This window comes from Rhea pennata, chromosome Z (genome assembly GCF_028389875.1).
Source record: "Rhea pennata isolate bPtePen1 chromosome Z, bPtePen1.pri, whole genome shotgun sequence".
NCBI lineage: Eukaryota > Metazoa > Chordata > Aves > Rheiformes > Rheidae > Rhea > Rhea pennata.
The window spans coordinates 61,642,274-61,666,770 of NC_084702.1; the positions used below are offsets into that span (position 1 = coordinate 61,642,274).

General features: G+C 41.0%; 1 protein-coding gene across 5 annotated transcripts in view; it reads left to right on the top strand.

Moving 5' to 3' along the window:
* PDE4D (phosphodiesterase 4D) overlaps positions 1-24,497 on the top strand; it is a 391,310-nt gene that overhangs the window by 337,440 nt on the left and 29,373 nt on the right. For all 5 annotated transcript variants that reach the window (XM_062600694.1, XM_062600695.1, XM_062600697.1 and 2 more), the window contains exon 6: positions 3,388-3,500. In XM_062600694.1, coding sequence (XP_062456678.1) covers positions 3,388-3,500 — 113 coding nt within the window. The remainder of the gene's footprint in view (positions 1-3,387; positions 3,501-24,497) is intronic.

A 24,497-nucleotide genomic window follows, 5' to 3' on the forward strand; every position in this document is an offset into this window, starting at 1 on the left:
TGAGAGTACAGCTGTCTCTAGTGTTGTATTAGGAGCCATGCTAGCAATCGACTTTTTTATACACATGGAAATTAAAGTGTCCTTTAAAAAAAAAAAATAAAAAGGATGTGTAATGCCAAATGATTATGGCTAAACTTTGTTCTTTTTGTTAGCCTTTGATTTGTTTTCCCATGGTACTGTACTGAAAGCTAGACATGGTGGGATTGTTTATATTAATTTCTGAACTGGAAAGAGAACATTTGCTGTCACTTCCTTTTTTTTAAAAGCATATATGAAGTAGTATGCAAATTTTCAAAATAACCGGTGTTTCTCTCAGAAGCTGTATTTCTTTCCCTCTTATTAAGGCCTAATGAGTTACCAAAAGAATCTTTGAAATTTCAAAAAAGAACTCTAATTTATGGAAGTTAGTCTATTTTGGGGCTCCCTCCCTGGCACTCTTCTTGTTCGTTCTGCTGACCCAACAGCCTGCACGCCCGCTCCGAGCGGCGAGGAAACGGATCTAGCCCTCTTCCGCTCGGCGGGCTCTGACCAAGGGCTTGCTCACGTGCCGGTACCAAAACGTGACCGGAAGACTCCCCGGGCTCGGAGTAATTACAGGGGTAACACAGAGGTCAGAAACAGTTTTGTGAGGCTGTCAAATCGGGGTGGCTGCTCGCTCTTTTATTTTTGCCTCAGCAGTGACAGGCTTTATACTTAAAGGCTGTTAACCTAGTCAACGTTTTCCACAGCATTTTATAACAACAAAAGCGTGGACCAAACGTAGCGCTCCAGTACTGGCTGGAGAAGTTTTCCTGTGGCTGTCCAGCAGCCCGTGGGAGCTGTGGCCGCAACGGCGGGTGCTAGTTTGGACGAGCACCTCGCCACTCTTTAGGCTCCTTATTTCCGTTGAAGGTAACGGGGCGGCCTGCGGGGTCTGCCGTCCAAGAGCTTGTACGGCGGCACGCCGCGCTGATGGTCGGCCGCCTGCCAGCGCTCGTTAGGGTTTTGCACGGTCACGCTGGTCTGCCAGCAGCGGTGCAGGGCCCTCGCGCGTGGGATCCGGCCCGGCGAGGCCACCGGGAGCGTCCGCCCGAGGAGGGTGGCACTCGCGCTGCCGGGGGGCGATTCGGGCTTCTCACGTACTTTGAGATGCACAAGGAAGGTGGATATGGATAAAGACGCACAGCTGTAAGGTGCTGTTGATGACACAATTTTAATACGTGGATAAGAAGGGATTTCAAAATCAACAGCAAACTGAGCATTTTGTTAGTTTAATTTAAATTGGCTTCCTTCAACTTTTTTATTGCTTTCGTACTTCTCAGAAAACCTTACGTTCTTACAGTCGTAACTGTTTGAAGGGGTGATGCTTACTTGTGAAGCAAAATACGAATTTCCCAGTAAGTGCCTTTCAAGAAATGCTGAAGGGCAGGCTGCGGGCTCGCTAGACAACAAAACAGTGTTGTACATATTCGTTTTACCTCACTGCGTTATGTGTTTTATCCTCAATGAAATCATTGTATAAGGTCATCAGATAACTATGCATATGTTAAAGTCATCTCTGCTTCGTCACAAATACTTAACACAGTACACTTACAAACGTATGATGAACAGAGTTTCTTACATTTCTAGCGTGGATCTGGATGAAATCTGCACTTTGAGGTCAATGTACAAAGTGTTCACTTTCAAGACCTAGTTGCAGTTACGACTATTAAAAAATAATTTAGGAGACTAGTGAGGTGAGCTGTGATGCCTGTTGTGTTGCAGAATGTCATAGATTCTCTTCTGATGGAAGAAACAGTCTGGAAAATCCTGACTTTATTTGCCAGGGGAATTTTGGGGGGACTGGGTAGCATTTATAGTGAGTATGACACGTCTGAAATACAGTGTTCACAATTCATTGGAATTGCTGTTGTTGAGTATCTGTTAATGTGTTCACTGAAGTGACAGATTAACCATGATGCAGGCAAGCACTGGAAAACCTTCTTTAAACAGCTCTACCAATTAATCTCAGTCTAAACTTCTTGTTCTTGTCTTGCCTTTTTTCCAAGAGCAAGTGGAAGCTATTCAAAATTCTGCAGTGTTTTTGAAATATCCACAAGTATGCGCTAGGTTTAACAGCTTTGAAGGGACCCAAAGTACTGAAGCATGTGCTCTGTAATGTAAAAAGAGATTAATTCAGCATCCTGCATGTCAAACTGTAGTGCATTGAACTATTTAGCACTAGTCTATGCTGAAGTATATTATTATTTTAAAATGAGTTTTAGTTAATTTGTTTGCCTGATCTTTTGCTTGTCTGATATTTTGGGGAAAAAAGGTAATTTAGTGTGGAACAAATTGAGGAGGATATTTTGTAGGGAAAAACAAGACCACTGAACAAGCCCTTCTCTGCCTTGGAGCTATGTTTGCATGTAGCTGATCCCAAAAGCGGGCATGCCAGCATTTTCTAAACTTGGTGTTTCAGGTGTTTTCACACCTCAATTCAGTGTGGAGAAACATTTTCCCCATCTACATCCGCGAGCAAAGAAAAAAGATGGCCTTTGTAGGTGGGACTTGCACCTTAGCAGTGGAATTATTTTTCCAAAATTATTTACATACTAGCAGATGTCCTGCTGTTGGTGCTTTGCTGAGGAGGGGAATGCCTTCCTCTCTGTGGTTGAGTTCTGTGAATTTTAAGACCGTATGCAGCAATTGCGAATAGACACCGAGTTTCCATCCCAATATTGGGTCTCTACTTCCAAAACTCCAGCAAGCCTTTTTCATTTCCCTTAGAGCCACCATGTGATGCTTTTGCACACACACGGCCTTTGGGGCTAAGGCAAACACTACTGCAGCATTTGAACACGCCTTCAGCAGCTCGCCGGCCGGCGGGGCGCAGTCGCCCCCAGCACCTGGGCGCATTTCTGTTACCTCTTCCCTGCTCTGTAGCAGTATTAACCAGTGAATTCCCACGGCATCCCGCGCGGCCGAGGCCACCGAGCGCCGCTTCCGCAGCGCGGGCGCCGCCGTGGGGAGGCCCTGCTGCCCCCCCGCGCCCCCGCCCCGCGTGGGGCCGGGCCGGGCCGGGCCGGGCGGGGCGGCCCCGGGGGCGGCGCTGCGGGCGGGCAGCGCGGAGCCCGGCGCGGCGCAAAGTTTCTTGCGGGCGCGTCGCGGGCTGCGAGGGAGCGAGCGGGCCGGCGGCTGCGCTGCGCTGCGCCCCGCTCCGCTGCGCTGCGCTGCTCGGCGCGGCCCCGTGCAGGGCAGAGCCCGCCGCGCCCGGTGCCCGGGCTACCAATATGAGGGAGCAGCACTCATGTGCGGGCACCGGGCACCTGCGGGCGGCTGGCGGCGGCAGGATGGACCCGCTGGAGCTGGCTGCTAGCCCCGGGAAGCGGCTGCGAACTGAGTACCCCTTTCCCTATCTCTTCGCAGAGGAGGCCTACCAAAAGCTGGCCAGCGAGACCCTGGAGGAGCTGGACTGGTGCCTGGACCAGCTGGAGACCCTGCAGACCAGGCACTCCGTCAGCGAAATGGCCTCCAACAAGGTAGGGGCCGGCGGACGCCCGGGGCCGGGGCCGGGGCCGGGGCGCGGGCGGACGCGGGCAGCTCGCCGCGGGGGCGCCGGGCCCGCGGCCGCGGCGGGTCTCGGAAGGTTGCGCTGTTTCCGCACGCGTTTCAGCTCAGCAGCAGCCGGGGCTGTCTGTCGCCGCTGGCGGGTGCAGCCCGCTCGGTTGTTGGCCCTTTCGCCCTGCATCCTGTTTTGGTCTGCAGCCCCCCTCGAGAAAGCCGTGTGCCTCGGCGCCAGGAGTGCGTTTACTGAAGCGGTTTTGCTGCCTGTGAACTGCCTTGTGCCGGGGAGGAGGGGCGCGCAGGTGGCGGAGGTGGTCCCAGCTCGGGGGGGAGGCGGGCTGAGCTCGCTCGGTGAGGGGCGATGCGGACCGGCCCTCGGGTGGTGGCCGGGGCACCCGCGGGGCCGCCCCGAGGGCGCCTTGCCGGGCGGCGGCGCAGGCTGCCGGCAGGTCCCCGGGCGCCTCGGCACCCCCGCGTGTCCTTTCCGCAGTTCCCCCCTCGCCGCCCTCGTGCTTGCGCGGTCTCTCCTGATTTTGGCTTTCAAACCGAGCATGTGGCTAAGTTTCGGGGTTCACTTGTAAAGCCGGTTTGATATAAACCTGCTGCCTTGCTTCAGGATGAGTTTCGACAGCTGTCGTCCGCCGGCAGCCAGGTATCTGGGGAGCTCCGTGTGCGGTGAGAGAGAAAAAGGAAGTTTTAATTACAGCTAATAAAAGGGCTGGTTTTTGCCTCACTTGTGCCTATGAAAGCAACTGATGATATGTTTTAGTGCCTTTTTGCCACCTTAGTTGTAGCTGGGATTTTTTAAGTCAAAATTAGCGGGTTTTGACTCAACTTAGGCCAGTTTGCCAGTTCTTTTTTTTCCTTCAATTTTACGGTCATGCTTCAATCAGCGTTACCAAATATCTGTTTCTGATTGTCTGCTGTTTAAGTGCACGTTCAACCCAGCCTGCACGGGAGGCTCTGAACTGTGTGAGAGTGCTTGCACCCTTCCATAGTTTACTCCCGTAATATAACGAGCTTTTTTTCTTTGCCCTGCCAAGTGCTGAGTCTGTTTCAGCACTTTTTGAATCCAGTAATAAAACTTCTGTTGTTTTCAAAGAGAGTAAGATCAGGCTAACACTTAAGGCCTGATCTTTTCTTACAAACATGTTTGAACATCTATCAGTTTCCTTATTTATGATGTCTGTATAGCCATTATTTCACAAGAACCTGGACGTCCTTCAAGTATTTATTTGTTACATCCCTAAAACAGAAAGGACTTGTGATATGTTTTATGAACAATGAGGGCAAGATATTTTAGAGGAAGATAAAACTAATTACAAATCAATATTTTTACTTTGTCAAGAGTATTCAAATTTTTATTAAAAGAAGATCAATTTTTAAAATGAAACATGACAACTGCTGTACATCTGTACATAAAAACAAAGGTGCTGTGTTCTATACAGTCGCATTTGTATTTATTTGAACTACTTAAATGATAGTTTGCCGTGGGTTACTGGATAAACATTCTTCACATGTGTTTATTCAAATTAAAAGGAAAATGTGATTCAGAAGGAAGTTTGTCTTCTTGTTTCAAAAATAAGATCTTGCAGAGAAGGGGTTGATGCGAGATATACAGTAAGACTAGTTGTCATAGTTAATCTGAAGGCCAGTAAGAATACCCTGCATCAGAACTGGAATTTTATATTGCAGTAATATATCACTTCAATCTACTTGATCTGACAGGTATGAATGTACATACCTAAAGCACTTTATTGCTACTTACCATCTTCTACTGCAGTTTTTAGGAACACTGTCAGCATTACTATATTAGGAAGGAATAGCCACTGCTTGGTTTTGCAGGTTATACTCAGTTTTGAAGGTAATCTTTTTTCCCCTCCTTGTTTATATATGAATCTCTATGACATCTTTCAGTGTTTTTATTTTAATAGAGGTGAAAAGTAAATAAATCAATGCCATTAACCATCTTGTAAACAGTCCTGAAAATAAGTAACTCAGTGAGCCCATACAATACTGCAAGAAAATTCAGTGCAGAAAGATTTTACTTTTAGGTGTGTAACAAGTTGTTCTAAATAATCATTCTATTCCAGATTATTAAAACATATCTGGCATTTATACAGCACCATCTGTTTTAACTTGACTGTAAACTCTCTGTAACATACGAAGATAAATGATGTTATTCTGGTTTATAGAGAAACTGGAGCAGAGAAATTTCTCTAAAAGCTAAGAAAATAGACTTCAATACAGCAGGAATATTCAGGAGTACCCAGTTCTATATCCCAGAAATAAGTCTTGCAAAATCAGATGAGAAAATCAGGAATTAGAATATTGTCGGTATGTAACTTGGTTTCTCTTACTGTTTCCCTTTCTCTGAATTTCTTTAATAAACAGCTTTCTTTTTTAAATTCAAACTCTCACCTACTTCTTTTACTTATCTACCTTTTTTATATAACAACATTTTCACCAGTATTAATTTTCCTTATTTATATGAACCTCACACATAAGGGGTGGCATAGGAACAGAGCTCCACACCAGGTGAGAGTTTTTGCCCACTCAAAGGCTGCCATAGCAGAGGGAAAAAGTCCAGTGAGGAAATGGCACTGTATGGCCTGTATGTCTGAACTAGGCCGGGAGTGAGGCTTATCTTTGATCCCGCTGCTGTACAGCGAGCTGGCAGCCTGAGCCGTGGCGTCTGCGTGGAATCCCCTCACTTTCCGCGGTGCCTGCGTAGGACTTGCATTAGCATATGTCAATCCAGGATTGAAGTCTGAATTTGGTTTAGATGCTCCTGGTGCTCAGTTAGAAGTAGCCAGTGACGTGCAAGCTCACATGTCTGGATGGCTAAAAGTAGGATGATACAGATATAGGAAAAGATCCTTCTTCTGTCCTCCCTGCTTAAAATTGCTTGAAACAGTAGGCATAGTGTGCTTTCCACAACCTCCAGATGAACCCCAGCATGTTGTGCGTGTAAGTGCAGCTCCAAAAACATGCTCTACAATTGCCCGTAGGAAGCCAGCCAGGATGCTTGGCTGGCAAAGTTACACCAAGATCACTGTACTGTCCAGATGATGTGCCAGTTCCCAGCCATCCCTGAATCAGCAGGTTACCGAGTGCCTCAAGGTGTTGCATATGAAGTCGCTGATGGATAGATCTTTGATACATAGATCACAAATAAATCACATTTCAAAAGATCATCATATTTAAAAGTACTGTCAGTTATTATTTTATTATAATTCTTACACTACTTGTTGTTTTCTTAAATTACCAGTTTCTGGGATCAGGTGGTAACTAGAGAATCCCAGCTTCTTTTAAAAAAATTTAGAAAGCTTCCAGTCTTCATATTTATGTAGGAGAAACTGTAAAATCTTGAAAGGCCTAGAAACTAAGAAACAGATAGCAATCTTAAAATTTTAAAATGCACAAAAATACTTTTAATTTTTTCAGACCTAATTTAATAGGCTGTATTTTGTCCATATTGGCTATGGTCAGTGGACCCTGATTCTGGGCAAGGACTTAGTTATTACTGGGGCAGATAATAAATAAATCAACAATGCCAGTAATAAAGATCTAGCAGTCCCTTTCTGCTGGACTGCATTAATTGTAGATTGGTCAAACATGAAGGAACACTTATAATGAAACTGATATGCAAAACCATATTTTCACTTCTGTAATTAGGATTTTGAAAACATTTCTCATGTATTGCTTTTGTGTGTCTGGGTATCTGAATTTAGACTTGGAAAAGTTTCAATTCATGTTGCTTCTGTTTTAGGTTTACTGCAGTTTACAGACATTTTTTGCAGGATTTGCTAATAACTGGTAGGGAACAGCAACGTGGAAAAAGGTCATTGAGGATTGATGCTAAGGTCATAATGGAGATTTCTTTTATACTGAAAATTTCTGTGAATGTCTTTTTGCTACAGGAAGCGTTTTTTTAATGTATCAAAGTGAAGAAGACCTAAGTTTCATTTAGCTTGACCATGCTAACTATGAAACTACTTTTTCTTTATAAACTATTTTGTAGTTGTCCAGCTTGTATACCAGTATTTGAAAATACTCAGAGATTAAAGCTGAAGTCTATTTACAGGCAGTTACTAGGGCTAGTTACTATTCAGAAAGTCTTCTATGTTTTGAATGCTATGAAGATACCCAAAGCATCAAATTTATTTAACTTAATTAACTAACTTTCAAAGACTACCCTAATGTAACAATCAGTACAAATGTCAGCATGATAGTGGTTTATGCTTATGGTCCTGTACTCGTCACCCATTACTTGTGTTCAGACAATAACCTCATTATCTGTTACAAGAAAACAGAGAACTTTGCATTGGAAATTAGTGATACTTTATTTTAAAAATTACTATTTCCTAGCTGTAAACATTTAGTGTAAATTAAAAGGACACAGAAAGAAAAAAAAAGACAACTTGAATTCTGTTCTGTTTATTTATTTATTTATTTATTCACATTGTCTCCTGAGGTTCCTCTGGCACTTTAAGCTATTTTATAATCACATTTTCCTGTTGCTAAAAAGTATTTTTCCTTTCTGCAACACAGTGTCTGTGTTGCATTTCACAGAGCCAACAGGGGGAACAGACTAACGTAATGTCCATGGAAAAAATAAAGCTAAACTAATTACTTAATTTAAAACCTAGATGTTTTTAATAATGAACTATGTATAATCCTCTAATATGTTTTAAACAGGAGTTTTGTTTTACTACTGCTGTATTTGCTGACCAGTGTGGGTGGCTGAGTCCCCTCTTGCTGGAGGGAGCAAGCACGGCTGGCGATCACAGGCGCCAGCCCTGCTTGGGGAAGGGGCCTTCTTTGGCTTTGGGGGGGTTTCCACAAAAAATCATTCTGTGCGTCTTCAGAGCGTACAGAACTCAGGACAAGCTCTGGCTCCTGACTTGGGCCATTCATCCATTTTATCTTTGTCTTAATCTATGGAAAGAAACTTAAATGGTATGGTGGTCACTAACTCCATAAGAGTCTAGATAGAGTTAACCAAAAACTAATGAAAATGGCTGATGTCTGCCTCAATCATGGTTGAGAAGTTAACTTTTATTAACAGACTAGTTTTTAGCATTGTCTTTTTGAAGTGTTACTGCCTGCTTTGGTGATACAGGTTGTCACACAGTTAGAACCTCTCTTCAGAAATTACATTTCATGTGTAAGAATAAATCTTTTGTAGTACTTTTTCCAGACGTGAAAGCTCAGGCAGGGTAAAATAGTATCCCCTCTGTCATCGTCACAGATTACAGTGACCTGCTTCCAATTACAGGGGAGGATAATGTTGTCATATCCACTTAAGAGGATTTGAACATCAGTCATTCTCTTGGGTTTCAGCTGTTGCACATGAAAAATATGTGCTGAAAATATAACACTGGAAGAGGAATTTGATGTTAGTGTGACTAAAATGTTGCAGAGCAGACAGGTCCTCTCTTTTGCTTCTCAAACATAAAGAGTGCAGGTAACCAGATCAAAAAAATCAAGGGGTTTATTGTGTGACAGTGCTCTTACGTAATGTCTGGCAATACCATCACACTCAGCTAGTTGACATGATAGTTTAATTGGCTCTTGACGTTCCCAGATCTTTCTAGGAAAATCCAAGGATTTAGGTAGCTCTTTAGAGTGCTGCTTCTGACAAGGTTGCAATTAGGCAAGAGGCAGCTGTCCTCAGCAAAAGCTTGTTTGAGTGCAGCATCAGGAAAATTTTTATTCATTAAGGATTTGAATTTGTATGGTGACAGAGTAAAGGGAGACCTGAGTTCATTAAAGTGGTGAATGGGTGACCCTGAACTTAAATTATTGCATGTTTCGGGAGTAGTCAGCATGGATTCACCAAGGGGAAAGTATGCTTAACCAATCTGATAGCCTTTTATGAGGGAAGAGCAGTGGACGTTGTGTATCTTGACTTCAACAATGCCTGGTCCTCAATGGATGGGGAGATTAATGCCTGCTGTCTCAGATGCACACCAGGAGAAGAGGCTGCTCGTGTTCAGACCTATCTCCCATAACATCCTCCTAGCCAAGCTCAGGAAGTGTGGGTTAGATAAGCGGACTGTGAGGTGGATTGAGAACTGGCTGAAAGGCAGAGCTCAGAGGGTTGTGATCTGTGGCGCAGAGTCTAGTTGGAGGCCCATAGCTAGTGGAGTTCCCCAGGGCTCAGTACTGGGTCCCATCCTGTTCAACTTATTCTTCAGTGACCTGGATAAGGGGACAGAGTGCCTCCTCAGCAAGTTTGCTGATGATACCAAGCTGGGAGGAGTGGCTGACACACCTGAGGGCTGTGCTGCCATTCAGAGAGACCTGGACAGGCTGGAGAGCTGGGCGGAGAGGAACCTCCTGAGGTTCAACAAGGGCAAGTGCAGAGTCCTGCACCTAGGGAGGAATAACCCCATGCATCAGTACAGGCTGGGGGCTGACCTGCTGAAAAGCAGCTCTGCAGAGGAGAACTTGGAAGTGCTGGTGGACACAAGTTGCCATGAGCCAGCAATGTGCCCTTGTGGCCCAGAAGGCCAATGGTATCCTTGAGTGTATGAGGAAGACTGTTGTCAGCAGGTCGAGGGAGATGATCCTGCCCTTCTCCTCAGCCCTGGGGAGGCCTCATCTCGAGCACTGTGTCCAGTTGTGGGCTCCCCAGTACAAGAGAGACATGGAACTACTGGAGAGAGTCCAGTGTAAGGCTATGAAGATGATCAAAGGGCTGGAGCATCTCTCTTATGAGGAAAGGCTGCGAGAGCTGGGCCTGTTTAGCCTGGAGAAGAGAAGACTGAGGGGGGATCTTATCAATGTGTATAAGTATCTGAAAGGAGTGTGTCAAGGGGATGGGACAAACTCTTTTCAGTAGTGCCATGCGACAGCACAGGAGGCAACAGGCACAAACTGAACCACAGAAGTTCCACCTGAATATGAGGTGGAATTTCTTCACTGTGAGAGTGATGGAGCACTGGGGCAGGTTGCCCAGAGAGGTTGTGGAGTCTCCTTCTCTGGAAATATTCAAAACCCGCCTGGATGCAATCCTGTCTAATATGCTGTAGGTGACCCTGCTTGAGCAGGGCGGTTGGATTAGATGATCTCCAGAGATCCCTTCCAACCTTACCCATTCTGTGATTCTGTGACTCCCAATTTTGTTTTACTTCATAACAGGAGAAAAGGAAAAGATGACTGTGGAGGTAAGGAAAAATTTCCTTTCCAGATTCGCTCCACCCTTTTTATACTGTGGAGCCAACCCAAAGGAATTTTAAAGACCTCTGGGCTGCAGTGCCGTTCCCTTGTGCGCAACCTCACTTGCTCCCTGTAAGACTATTCATGCTTGTGGAGAACAGCAAACTTGCCCTAGGGTAACCGCAGTGATGAGCGAGGTTTAACAAGGAGATAGCACTTTGTTGGCTGTATTGCGTAAACACTTGCTGCAGTAAGATTGTGGGTGAAATTTGCTCTCATGCAGATGACTTGTACCAACTCTTATCACTTATGAACAATTCTGTCTTGTCAGAAATGTGACACTAGTTCAGTAGCATTTTAAAATCTTTTATGGCAAAGTGTGCTGCTTCTACAGGGGCTGCCGAGTTAGTGTTAAATGAGAAAAATCATGAAATGCCTGTCCTTCTAAGGAGGTAGTAAGAGGGACCTCTGATGGTGCAATAAGAGTTGTAGGTCTACTACTGTTGAGAAGGACAGAAACAAATGTGAAACTAGAAGCTAAAGGTCTGAACATTAGCAGCCTCTTCTCCTGGTGTGCACCTGTGACAGCAGGCATTAATCTCCCCAGCCTTTGAGGACCAGGCATTGCTGATTTGGAAACCTCTTAACTCGTGGTGGGTTGAGCCCCTTAGCTGCTTGTCAGGGGTCTTCTCAGAGTTACACTGTGCAGACTATCCTGTGTTCTGTGTCAGCTGAAAGGAGCCTAGATTGGATGCATAATGGTAAGAGCAAAAAAAAAAAGCTCAGTAGCATTTCAGGGTCCCAAACCAAATCGGTATCCCTTAATCTCACTGATTCAGTCTGTACTTTAAATTTTAAGAAAAACTAAATTTCTGCTTTTTGTTTTCTCTTCTTAAAATGACCTGAATGGAAGAGCTATGTAAGAGGCATGATACATCTCTAAAGTTGCTATGATTTAACACTTTTCAGCTTTTCAACTTCTAGCATCACATAGCTTCCCAGTCACTAATAATTTGATCATTTTTCCTGTAAATATAAGCAAATGGTCCATACCAGCACACAACCACCCCTTTTTGTAGCCTCTTTCATTATAGGAAATGCCACAGTATGAAAAATTCTTTCCTTTTAGTGTAATTGCACAGAATAATATAGACAAAATGTTATGGAATAAACAGCTAGGACTTGCTGTGGGAAAATGGCTTTTCTTTCAACCACTATAACAGAGGATTTGAAAATTATGAAGTATATTGTCTTACTGTCTTAAAGTTCAAATATAAATGTCAATGTACCTTTGTTATGATATTTACAAAAAAATAGTATTGAATGTTTCAAAGGTGTTACTTGGAAAAGGCTTTGTGGAAATGAGCATTTCATAACTTGTCAGTAATAAAGATGGAGCTTATGTCTACTGAAAGCCATGATAACTATCTACTTGTGGCTTGTTGTGTTAGAGCCAAGAGCTCCTGCATTATATTCTGCGTAGTGTGCTGACGTAATCATGGTTAGACCGTAAGATTTTAAGTATTTCAGAGACAAGAAGTGGCCGTTCTTTTTTTTTTCAGTTTTGTGTTTCCAAAAAAAGGCAGCTTTTTCTTTTGAGTAAACTTTTCGTGCAATGAATATGGTGTTCACTGAAATACCAATTCAGCCACTGTATCATAAAGAAAGTGCTCTAAGAAACTTGTGTAGTTTCAGTTACATTAGTAAGGGTTTTGTTTTGATATCATTTGACAAATCTTTTCATTTTTAAGAGTCTTACAGAATTAAGTATATTTCAGTCAAATATATCCTGTTCTAATTTTTCTTACATGGAGGGTATTTCTGCAATAGGAATGGATCCCAGTTGTAGTTCCTTGTGGCCAGTCCTCTGTGTGGCTGCAAAACTGAACGTGGGCAAGCTGGGGCATCGCGGGCAGCGGTGCTTCTCGTCCTGCACTGAGCCTCGGCGAGCCGCGGGGCAGCAAGCACGTGCCTGCTGAGCTGCGTTTCACCTCCGAACACCTCGGCCCCAGCTTTGCCGCGGCTGCGCCATTGCACGTCTGGTGGCACAGCTGTGCTGTGGTGGTGGCTGCCGGTTAGTCCGAACCTCTGTCCGAGGGAGAAACGCTGCTTTGCTTGTGCAAGTTCTGTCTTCTGCTGGCTTTGCTTACCCACTCCAGGAGTTGAAGTGTAGCTACAGCGGTAGCAGTATCCGCAGTAAATCACAAGCAGAACAACAGTGAATCTAGCTGGTGTGGAGGGCCTGTTTAAGAGATTATCTACAAATAAAATTTAAACAGCTTACCTCTGCTATTAATTAAGTTGTAAACCACTAATGCATGATCAGCTAATCAAATTGGGCTAACTGGACACTTCTATCAGATTCTTCAGCAAAGGAGTGCTTAGCTGAACCATCCATTTGTAACTGCAGAAGGAAGGACTGCTGGTTTATTTATGCATTTTTGCTATTTGCTTTATTAGGGGAGGGAGAGTGAAAGGACAAAGTTAAAATGGAGGATGGCTTTCCAGCTAAGTTTGATTGGTTTGGATATTTTATTACAGATAAGAAATACCTGAATTACATTTAAAATGCAAAACTAAATTTGTATATTAGTAGCCTATTTTTCCTAGTCCAGTATAATTTCCAATTTGTATAGAATGAATATGAGTAGTAAGAGTGGCTAAGATGTGCTGGTGGTGATCCAGGTCATTGACTGACCAGAAACACACTTCAGAGCTTCCAGCTGCCTCTTCTAGGTGTCAAGGAATGCTGCACAGTTCGAGTGCCTGCCTGTCTCAGTTCGGGACCAGGACTTCACTGTGCTGCTCACTGCATACACATCCATACGTAAGCCAGTTTTTCAGCTAGAAAGATCACTCATTAGCACCTTTTCAGAATGCAGTTCACACTAATCAACACTAGATTTGCAAAATGTTGATGAGGCAGCAATTACATTAATATGTACTAGCCTAGGCAGGTTTTCAAACTCTTCCATCATTCTCTCTCTCTAATTTAACATGCGTTAGTGGTAGTTTTTCCTTGCCTGCATTCATAAGCACTATATTTTAACCACTGACATTTCTTTTCTTCCAAAGTTGGTCGTCTTGACAAAATTTACAAGCAGATTTTTCAAAGTCGCATAAATCAGAGCAAAACCAGAGTTCATTTTATTCTGGAAATGACCTTACAGGAAATTCACACTGTTAACTGCAGCCCTGTAATCATTTTGATGTATCAATAATTTTTCCCAGATACTTAAGTCTAGGCGTGTGGTTTCATGGATGTGTGCGTTGTTTAATTTCAGTGGTTGCTATGATTGAAAGGACCTGTTCAGGTAAGGGTTAACATATTGAAACCAGACTACCTGATCTTGTTTTAGCATAGACTGACTTTATACAGTCTTAATGCAATAAGTTTACCCAAAATTACAGACAACCTCATGGTGCCAGCTGAAACGCTAACATCTTTGTCAACTGATTTTAACCATTTAGAGTGAACACTTGTAACAAAGATGTCTTTTCTGATGGCCAAGAGCAAACTGGCTAATGATATTTTAATTAACATAAATCAGATTTTAAGGGGAGGGCCATCAGCTTTCCCTTGAGGTGAGTAGGTAAAAATTTATCATGAAATATCCTTACCTTATTGTATACCGATAGCGGTCAGATTGAGGAAGGCAGCACTGTACCAGTTGGTACTGGAAAAGTTACTTTAACTGCAGTTATTTGAAAATGAAGGTCCCAAACATTCTTTCTTACTTTTTCTCAAAGTATCAGTGTATATGATACTTCAGGTTAAGGCATCTACATTTTTAATGGACTTTTAGAATGTAAACTGATGTCTTAACCTGAAGTGTTTCTTATATGCAGAAACTTCAGTCTGTTCAGTATGAACTTCAGTATTTCAGAAGACATACAGCATTAAAGGCAGACAATATATTCTCTGCCCTTGAAATTTGTCAAAGTTTATTGGGGCTTTCATAAATAGTGACAGTAAATACAAATATTAAATATTCAAAATAAAAATAACTTTTCTGAAAAGTTTATAGCAGATTAAAAAAAAAGTTTTGCTTTGCAGTGTACAAAGAGTGCAAACCAGTTGTAAGCTTTGCCAGTGCTGGGCTTGCAGATGATCTTAAGTATTACAGCAGGCTCATAAACCTTTGGCTATATACTGCTTGGCTATTGCCTATAAACTTTATTTGCCGCCAGCATGGCATTGCTGACTTTGTTTCATCCTGTATCCTGAGTAAACCCTGACACCTCAGAAGTGATGGGCAGGTAGTATGAGAGTTACCATACCTTTGTTTTTAGGCCATGTTTTCCCCATGCACAAAGGGATCTCCCCTCTGACTACACATGAAACCACCAAAACATTTTCAGATTAATACCTGGAATGAAAATAAGCTATGAGATACTAGAATTGCATTGGAAAGTAATGGCTTTTACTGCACGTGTTATGTGGATTAAAAGACTTTCCTCTCTGAATTTCTATAGCAGCTTCTTACAAGGAGTGAGGACAGCAAGCTTGTGCTTCCCCGAGAGTCCTGCTCCTTAGCTTTAGCTCACCTGTGTTCAGTATTTGCTGCCACTGAAAACTGTGATGAAAGGACTTTTTCAGCAAAATTTGGAGTTGTAGAAATGCATGCAGGCCTCACATGCGAGGGTGCCATTTTGGAGTAAATGCAGGCAAGGATGGTTCAACAAGAAGCCAGAAAGTATTTTGCTGGATTTACAAAGCTCTTCTATGTGTACACATCAGAGGTTTTATGAAACATTATCTGCAAGAGGACAGCTTAAAAAACAAAATCTGTAATCATATATGTAAGGGTGTCATTAAATGAAATAGTTTTTCACTTGCAGTTTAGCTGGAAAATTGATGAGCATATTTGCTCCTAAGGAATATTGCTGTGAGGAATTATTTGACAAATCACCGAATCTCTCTTTGGAAGCATAAGCTTTAAAGCTGAAGGCTTGTATTTCTCAGTAAAATGACTGTGTTTTTCTTGTACTATGAAGTATGTCCAGAGTTTTGTATGTCTTAACACTGGACCCATGTAAGATTACACTTCATATTTTGATTATTAGTTGCTTTTTCCTCTTTTTTAAGCATCAGTAAAACTGATGTGCAGGTTTCGTAGCTGGGAGGGACTTACTGTAGCTCTTCCCGGATATTCCCGAGATTTCAGAGGCATTATTATAGGAGAGCGCTTAAATCTCATCGCTGTGCAGACATTGCAGTTGGTAGATGCGTAGTTCATGGCACACACTTGGAGTTTCTAGGAGAGCTTTTAGTACCTGCTGCGTACAGAACTGCCTTTTAAAATTGAATCACTGAATTCGAGATACCAGAAGATAAAGTGCATGAGAGAATTCCTTCAGAAATGAATCCTAGCATTGGGGGCTAAACCCTTAAATAATGTTTTGTCTTTGCTAGTTATGATGTACAGCTGTAGTCTGATCTTCCTGGTTTGCAGTTTCAGCATTGTGAAAGAGAGATTGGTTAGGGGAATGATAAGACAGTAAAAGCTAAAATTGTGTAGTTGGTATAAAGTAGGGCTGTAAAAGAAAAATAATTTTATAACTATGTTGTAGTGATTTTTTTTTATTCAATAGATATAATTACTGTGTTGATGCCTCTTTGTTTTAGATTTTATAGATGCAGTGTAAGTAAAAGTATGCTGATGTACATTGGTATTTTTGTTTTTCTCTTCCAGTTATTATTAGAGCTTGAAAAATTTCCTGGTCATAGAAGATTAAAACTTCCTAGCAGACCTCAGTCTCAGATGAGAGAGGACAGGTCCTCAGAGAAGAGGGCAGGTGTTGGTCTTAGATCTTGCTTAGACTCTATCATTTGAGTAGTAAGTGTCTGAGTATGAAACTGCACCTTAACTGATGCTTAAACTGATGTATCTAGCTTGTGCTTTTTCTTTTTCTCCCCTCTGTCCCCCCTGCTCCGGTCTGGGGGCTGTTGTGAAAAAACAAGTTCTACACAAATCTCTCACTTCTGCAGTCTGGCTTTTCACCCGCCTTGTGCCTGGGGATGGGCTCTCGCTGTGCTGATGCCTGTAGCTCTGCTACACAGCAGAAGAGTTGCAGGGACCCGACCCGATCCGTACCTGCCGAGCGCCTTCCCACAGCATTTTGGCTGGCAGCACTGCAAGTGATGAGATCCATTTTGGCTCCCCCCTTGTGAATGCCAGGGGGCTTCAAGGAGTCAGTTTGCAAACTCAAACAGCTCACTAAATAGCTTTACACTATTTTTATTTTGGAAAGGTTTTATAAATAAAAACTAGAGGTTTATGTATTGATACTATTATTTTAATATGAGATAATTAATACTACAGAAAGCTGTGTGGTAGCCAGGAAGAATTCGTGTTCCGAGTCAGCAGAAGTATGTGTTGTGTTTGCAGTAGCATGTACAATATTTAGGTGTTCATATGTGTTAGTTAATGCATGGTGAGAAGATGGTCATAAAATTCAGCACCATATTTGGGTTTTAAAAGCTAGGAATATACTTTTTTATGTAGTATTAAATTAAGCAGTCATTAATGTAATAGACATACCAATCCCCATAAAGTGAGTGTGAAAACTAATTTTAATGTCCACTGAAATTGTCAAGTATTACTTCCTAGCACATTTTTATGGATTTTGCCTTAGACAAGAAATAGACTCAGTAATTAGCTATACAGTGATATGCAGATTAACTGTACCTGCTGTACCGTTCAGTTTTATGTTCTGGTTTGGAGCTTGACCAAAAGTACGGTATTCAGCTTTAGAAGATAGCACTGGACTGTCAACTTCCATCTCCGGAGGTGTATGAAGAGTTTGTTTGGGTTCAGTGAGAACTTGATCTAATGCGTATTGAAGCTAATGCAAATCTTTACACTGATTTCATCAGGCTTTGGCTTGAGTCCACAGCCGTTTTTCTTTAGCATCTTTATCTCTTTATCTAAGAGGTGGTTAAACTGTTTAGCAGGGGGTTTGGAGAATGGGAGGAACAGTTTCATTTGCTGCATAAACAAGCCTTTTAAATATATTTGTCCCTCTAATAGCAAAAATACTCTTGTGGATGTGAACCCACACGTAAACCAGTGCTGTATTTCTGAGTCTGCTGAGATATCTCTAGTTTCTCATGAGTTGCTCTGAACACTATATGTAAAAGCGCAAAGGGCAAAAATCAGCTAAATTTTCCAATTTTTTTTCTATAAGGAAAATAGAGGCCAAATGTGAAGAAGATGGTAGATCTATTTAGATTATACTGGTTTTGTTTGGTTTGAAGACGTTCTTCAAACTATGAGTGATTTTCATAGAATTTGAAGAATTATCTATTTAAGCAGATTGAAATATGAAAAATAGTTTGTTTCTTGATAAATTCAGAAATAATAGGTTTAGTATAAAATTTTTATTTAGATGATTTCTCTGTATTTTGTATCCATGTTAGAAGTTCATCAGAGAACATGTCCCAGTGTAGTCATGTACTTTTCTTTTATTAGTGGAACTTAATCACTTGCTAGTATGTGATGTTACTTTCATGATTTTTAATCTACCTTTTGGTTTCCAATTTTGTATGAATGGCAGGATTTGTTACAGTTTAGTGTGCAGAAAAGAAAATAAGTAATGATGGGTTATTATTGATTAAATCAGAGGTCTTGGATTTTCAAATTAAATTAAATTTCCTGGCTATGCTTTAGAAGTTCATAACTGACCTAAATTATCAAAGCTAAAGCATATTAACTAATTCACTACCAACATAGATTTAGCAATTGTTATATATAAAATAATCATTTGTCCTAGATCATGAATAAAAGCAGTGTTTACAAAAGGTGATTATCTTACGACATTACAGTGCCTACTGGAATTGCTAAATTTAAGCGCCATACCAACATTTTAAAAGGCAATATAGATTTAGCTGTAAAATTATTTCCATGCAAATGTCAAGTTATGGGCATTCTGTTATACCAGGATTGCTCATGAGCAGCGCACAGTAACATTCCTGAGAGTTGTATATATTGATGTGGCGAGTGCACCCTTTATATCTACATACATATTCCATACTATTTATTATTCTATAAAAGTTAGAATAAAAATGATTTCTACATTTGAATAATCATTTGTGAAGTTATTAAAAAAGATAGAGTATTACTTAAAAGAAAAAGTGGATGTGATCTGAAATCGAGCTCTATAAAGGTAACTAAAAAGTGCGTGCTTTTCTTTCTCCTGTGTATTATGTGACTTTAAGGGGTAATCTTGGTGCTTTGTTTTGTGTCAATTCCATGTCATAACAAAGGGTGAGATTTGCTCAGGTGAGAGGGTTTACACAGAATCCTTTGAACTGTTGTGATAAGATATAGGGAGGCTAACTGATAGATCAGTTTTGCTTTGATGGCTCCCTGCAGTAGCCCTAAAGGTAATGCAGAAACGATTAAGTTTCTGAGCTGCCCTTGACAGGGTCTTTGACTGTCACTGTGTCCGAAGGCTCTGAGCTGGAGCGATGAGAACCAGCTCCAGTCTAGAAGGTGCATGTAATGTGAGAGCGATTCCAAGTTAACTGGAAATAAATTGTTTCTCAATAATCTGCGTGAGCCAGGATGGGACAAAATAGTCAGAGGATGAGTTGACAGTGCTGGGTCTACATTTATGCAAGAACCAGGCATCCAGCTACATCTCCTGACCCTCAGTCGTTATTCCTGATGCTTCTTTTGAGTGTGATATCCAAAAACATGCTCTTCTGAACAGATGTGATCCTTTATACGCTGTTTGCTTTGTATGTTATGATTGATGAGCTGTGCAGAAATGCTGGTAGCTAAAGAAGAAAGATGGTAACAAGCTATTTCTTAAACTGTTTCTCAGCTGTTAGTTGCTGCCCAGCTGGGACCCAGTTGTGACAGTTAGACTATTCTTCTGCTTTGCTCCAGTGCAAGGTTAAGCAGGGTTGCCAAAACCAAACTAACCTGTCTGACTTTGCATGGAGCGGAGAAGCAACGTGTTCTCAGTCAGACCTGGATGCGTCACTGTTTACAAAGCTCTTCCTTACCGGCACTGCGCTACCACCACCCCAGCGTGGCCTAATCTGAACCCTGCAGAACCCAGGCCAAGCATGCAAACGTCCATGGCTGATGAACAGTGTATCAGGTGACAGGTGAGAATGATTGTTCTTGGTGATCGTGACAGAGGAGAGTTTTGCTGTACTCTGTAAACAAAAACAAGAAGTCGGTGGCCAAAACCGCACTTTGGTTCTAAGATAAGAGACAAGTTACACATACCAGTAGACAGACGAGTAAGGAAATAATTCCATGAAAATACCATGAACTTTCTCATGCAAATGCTGAAGCTTTTTATAAAAGCATTTTAAATTACACAGATAATAAATAAGCAATTTGGGAAATTACAGAACTGCCTTTGGGCTGGTTTTGTATCTTGTCTTCGTGTCTCTTTCATGTGTACCAGTAAAAGCAACCTCACAGTACACGTACCTGCAAAGTTGGAAACTACCGGTGTTTTATGCTTGTTTGCTTAATTTGTGCTAGGGGCATTTGGATGAAGTACTCACTTGTAGAAAAAGAAGTGCTGTATTTTTGCATATTTCTGTGTATAAGTGAGCCAAGACCATCATTGATGAGATCGCATGTTTGCTGTGGTCTGGACAAATACATATACATTTTTTTGTGAATCTACCTTGATTTACAGCATGTAGTTTCAATATCTAATCAAATGAACAGTAGGAAGGACATGGTGGAGTTAATATTTGTTGATTAATAACTCACTAATTTTTTTTTATCTGAAAGAAAAATGACACTATCAAATGCCCTTTAGCTAGCCATACAAAAGCATGGTGTAATAAGAACTGGAGGCTGAACTAACAAAACTACATGAAACAATTTACAGTCTACTTTCAGAGCCTTCATATGTACTCTGCATGATTTATAGGAACTTGCTAAGGCCATAGTGAATTTGTCATAGCATTAGTGGTGTTCGCCTGCAGTCTGCAATTCTCTGCTTTTGTCTGTGCTGTCCTTGTTTTTTTTTTTTTTTTTTTTTTTTCCTTTTTTTTTTTTTTGGTAAGATGTCTTTTACCTGCTGTCAATTTCTTTAAACTGAATGATAGTAAATATATGGATGGGAAATAGATTTGTTTCATTTTTGGTTTTTGTATATATTAGAATTGGGAAAAAATACTGTGTTCATGGTTTAGACTTTTGCCTTTTTCATTAGAATAATACGTCTGTTAAATATGACTGGCATTTATGTCTGTAACTTTTTGAAAAAGGTGACTAAGAGACTTATTTCTGTTAGTATGATACAGCTATCATTCACCAAGATGTCTGATGATCTGTTAAAACACGTGCTTGACCAGGCCCACAGTAGAAACATTTCATTAAATATCAGGTTACAGGAGAGGCAAGACAAATGTAGCCGTACCAGCAAAGCTGTATTTAGTCTTTTATGTATTTGCAAAACTAGTCTTAGTGAACTAGGCAAGGCCTGTAAAAGCTTAGTTTTTGCTGGTACAGCTATGTGAGTTTTAAGGTGAATATGCCGTCACAGCTCTCTGAGTCAGTGATCCCTTGGCACATTTGCTAGACATATCTATCTGTAAAAATGTACACTGTGGGTACAAGCCTTTTTTGTCACTATACTGCAGAGGATATTTGCAGAGTAGGTCTTTGCCTGTAGTACCTATACATACACACACACAAATATGTATAGTGTGTATAGTGTGTGTGTGTATACATATATAGAGCGTGTGTGTGTGAAAAGATACACATCTATATATACACACATGCATATATAGATATGTATATACTATATATGTGTGTGTGTATGTATATGTTACTCAGATGGAGGGGAAGACTGCAGAAGCTCTCCTTTCTGGATATTCTTAGATTTTTTTGTGAGTAACATCCTGAGATTCCTAGAATGATCAAAGAATAAGCCCCATTACCAGAAACTAAGCACTTTTTATACTTCTTCTATATTTCTTGAGGTACTGGCTTAGCCATGCCTTGATTGCTCTAGATCTCCATGAGCAATGTGATTGTGTTCCATTACGGCATCTTCTCTATGAGAAGATAAATGTATTTCTCCTTTGTTACAGAAAAGATGAAATTTTGAATATTAGTCTCAGAGCATAAGCAGTATTCTTGTTTTTTTCTAGTGGCAGGTTGGAATTTTTTACCCCTGGTTTTCACTTTGGATGTCTGACATGTCTGCCAGTGTTAACTAACAAGTATTAACTAGATAAGAGCTAGGGAAAGGAGAGAAACTGTGTCATATGTGTTTAAAGTCAAACTTCTTTTCCATTCAATAAGAAGGGAACTGATGGAATTTCCTAGAAATATATTTTAGAAAAAAATCCTGTTTTTCATTTCAGGGTACTTAAATGGCAAAATACTTACTTTCAGAGGAGAATTTTGTTATTAGAAGAAACCGTTTGTCCTGCCATTTCTTTACAATTTCTCAAGTGTGAATACTTTGTGGATTTAGCACAGGTTATCGTGGGAAGGGCTTAAACTTCACTGTAAGTGAAACTATTCCTATCCTGTAATAAGAATATTCTTATGAGGTGTTATAGCTTGTAAATCTTACCTATGCAAATAAGCTATTAAAAAAGTATCTGCATTTACTGTAGCTGGGATAATCCTTACAAGTTCTAGGAAATCCTGTGCTGCAGGGCATGGGCGGTTTGCTGGAGCGGAGAACATGTAGAACATGGAGAACAGTGGCACAGTATTTCTTGCTAACAACAGTGTTCATTTAACATTGGTATTGCGTGATTTTCTGTGCATTTTAGAAGTTTTCTGTCTGTGCAGTACCTCTAATATATTTGCTTTCATTGTCTTCATTATGTTTGGATTGCAAGTCTCTGCACACCTGCCCTGAGGTAGGGATAGCCATTTAACGCGTATGCGTGTAGTAGACTATAGTAGTCTTTTGAGCCATTTTTGGGGGGGTTTTTTTTATAAAGCTTGTTAAAGAGTCTGCAAAGCATAAGACCTTATGGCGTAAAAGCATAGGAGCAGCTCTGAGACTGAGCTCAAGACAAGATTTGCCAGTTTTATGCATCAGTTGCCCTGAAAAAGTATCTTTCACTGGGATTGCCCCTAGGAATAGGGAAGTAGTTTTGATATGCTGTTTGTATAATGTTCTAATTCAAAGCATGAAAAATAGCAACTCAATGATATGAAAAGCTTGAGGCAAATCATGCAGTTGGATCCGAGGCTGAAACTTCCACCTGGCTCTGTGCTGGCACGTGCCTGGAGGAGGGGGGACTCTGTATTGCTTTTTGTCTGCAGTCAAAAGGAAGGATGAAGGCGAGAGCAGTGCTGCGGTAATTTGGCTGTTACTACTCTGAAGAGGTGACTGGATCTGTGTGATTAAAAGAACTCAGGAGAAAGACCAGAAATGCTGGTGATTTAGCTGTCCAAACCTCCTGGCCCCACCAGCCCTTCCTGGTCCTCCCCAGGGCTATGCCATCCATGGAGGGGATTTTAGAAGGAAGTCTTATTTTTTCTTTTGTCCCATGTCTGACTTTTTTTTTTTTTTTTAATATGCTTTTTATTTTGGGAAGCATTATGGCTGTTTCACTTTGCTGTACAGGTCACCATATACACAGTATGCAAAATACAAGTATTAAGGGAAGAGGAATAATGAATTTTCCCTTCTGTATGCCAAAGGTTTTGGATCTTTTCTTCCAAGAAATGATTCCTAAAAATAATATATATCTATAACAAATTCTTAGGCTTTATTTGAGTAGTATGTTCATGGTTTCCTCTCCTGGTATGATTGAAAGGCCAAAGAGTGGGTCTTTTGGTGGGTTATGAAACAGAAACCGTTTAGTTGTGAGATTTGGTCATGGGGAAGCCCATGTTTGTGTAAGAGGTATGTTGGGGGAGTTCTAGAAGTAAGCTGTGTGATCCTTTGACTACAGCGGGCTGGGGATTTTTCAAGGTATATGCAAAAAGGCACATAGGTAGTTGGATATGTAATGAGTTTCAAACTTCGGTTATCGGAAGTGGAGAGGATGAGTGGGAAGAGAAGACCCAAAATTCATCTGCCTGTAGATGAACCTTTATATTTTCTTTACCGACCTGGGGAGTTTACATTATCAGTTTACAACAGGCATTTTTTCCTAAATGTAGCTTAGCAGCACTATCAGCTAGTAAAGATAAGGTGTCATCTTCTGTGAAGAAAGAATCAGAGAATTTAACTAAAATTTTTGCCAACACTACTTTTTTGAGGGATATTTTAATTATGCACTTAATAAATCACTAGTCAGAAAGACAATTTGTTTATAATAGCATGCAACTGCCTTTTAGTGTTATCAGAAATTGTCATGATTGGTACAAACAATAGATTTAAATAAAGTTAAATGGCAAAAGTTGTTTCCCATTCTTGTATACTACAAAGGGATTCAGTATCAGTACTGATTCAAGGTACTGAACTTACAGTTTATCAGCACTGTTAATTCCTCAATTAATTCCTATAATAAAACTCTGAGCCTTTGAACTGCATAATTAACTTTGATTCCTTACCATTTACCTGCTTTTCAAAGCTGTGACGCGTACCTTTATACTTACTTCTTCAAGTTTTTTTATACCTGTTTCAACATCAGCTAGCAATTCCTTTACAGTAATAATTGCAAACAGAAATACATTCTTATGCTCCTAATAATTTGAGTTGTTGTTTTGTTTTTATGGATAATTAAATAGTTCCATTGACTTTTCTGCTTTTCCACCCAAATTACAGTTTCTATAAAATATAAGCATTATTGTCAAGCAAACAAATTGCTGTCAGGTATGCTAAAGAAATGAATCATTTAAAAG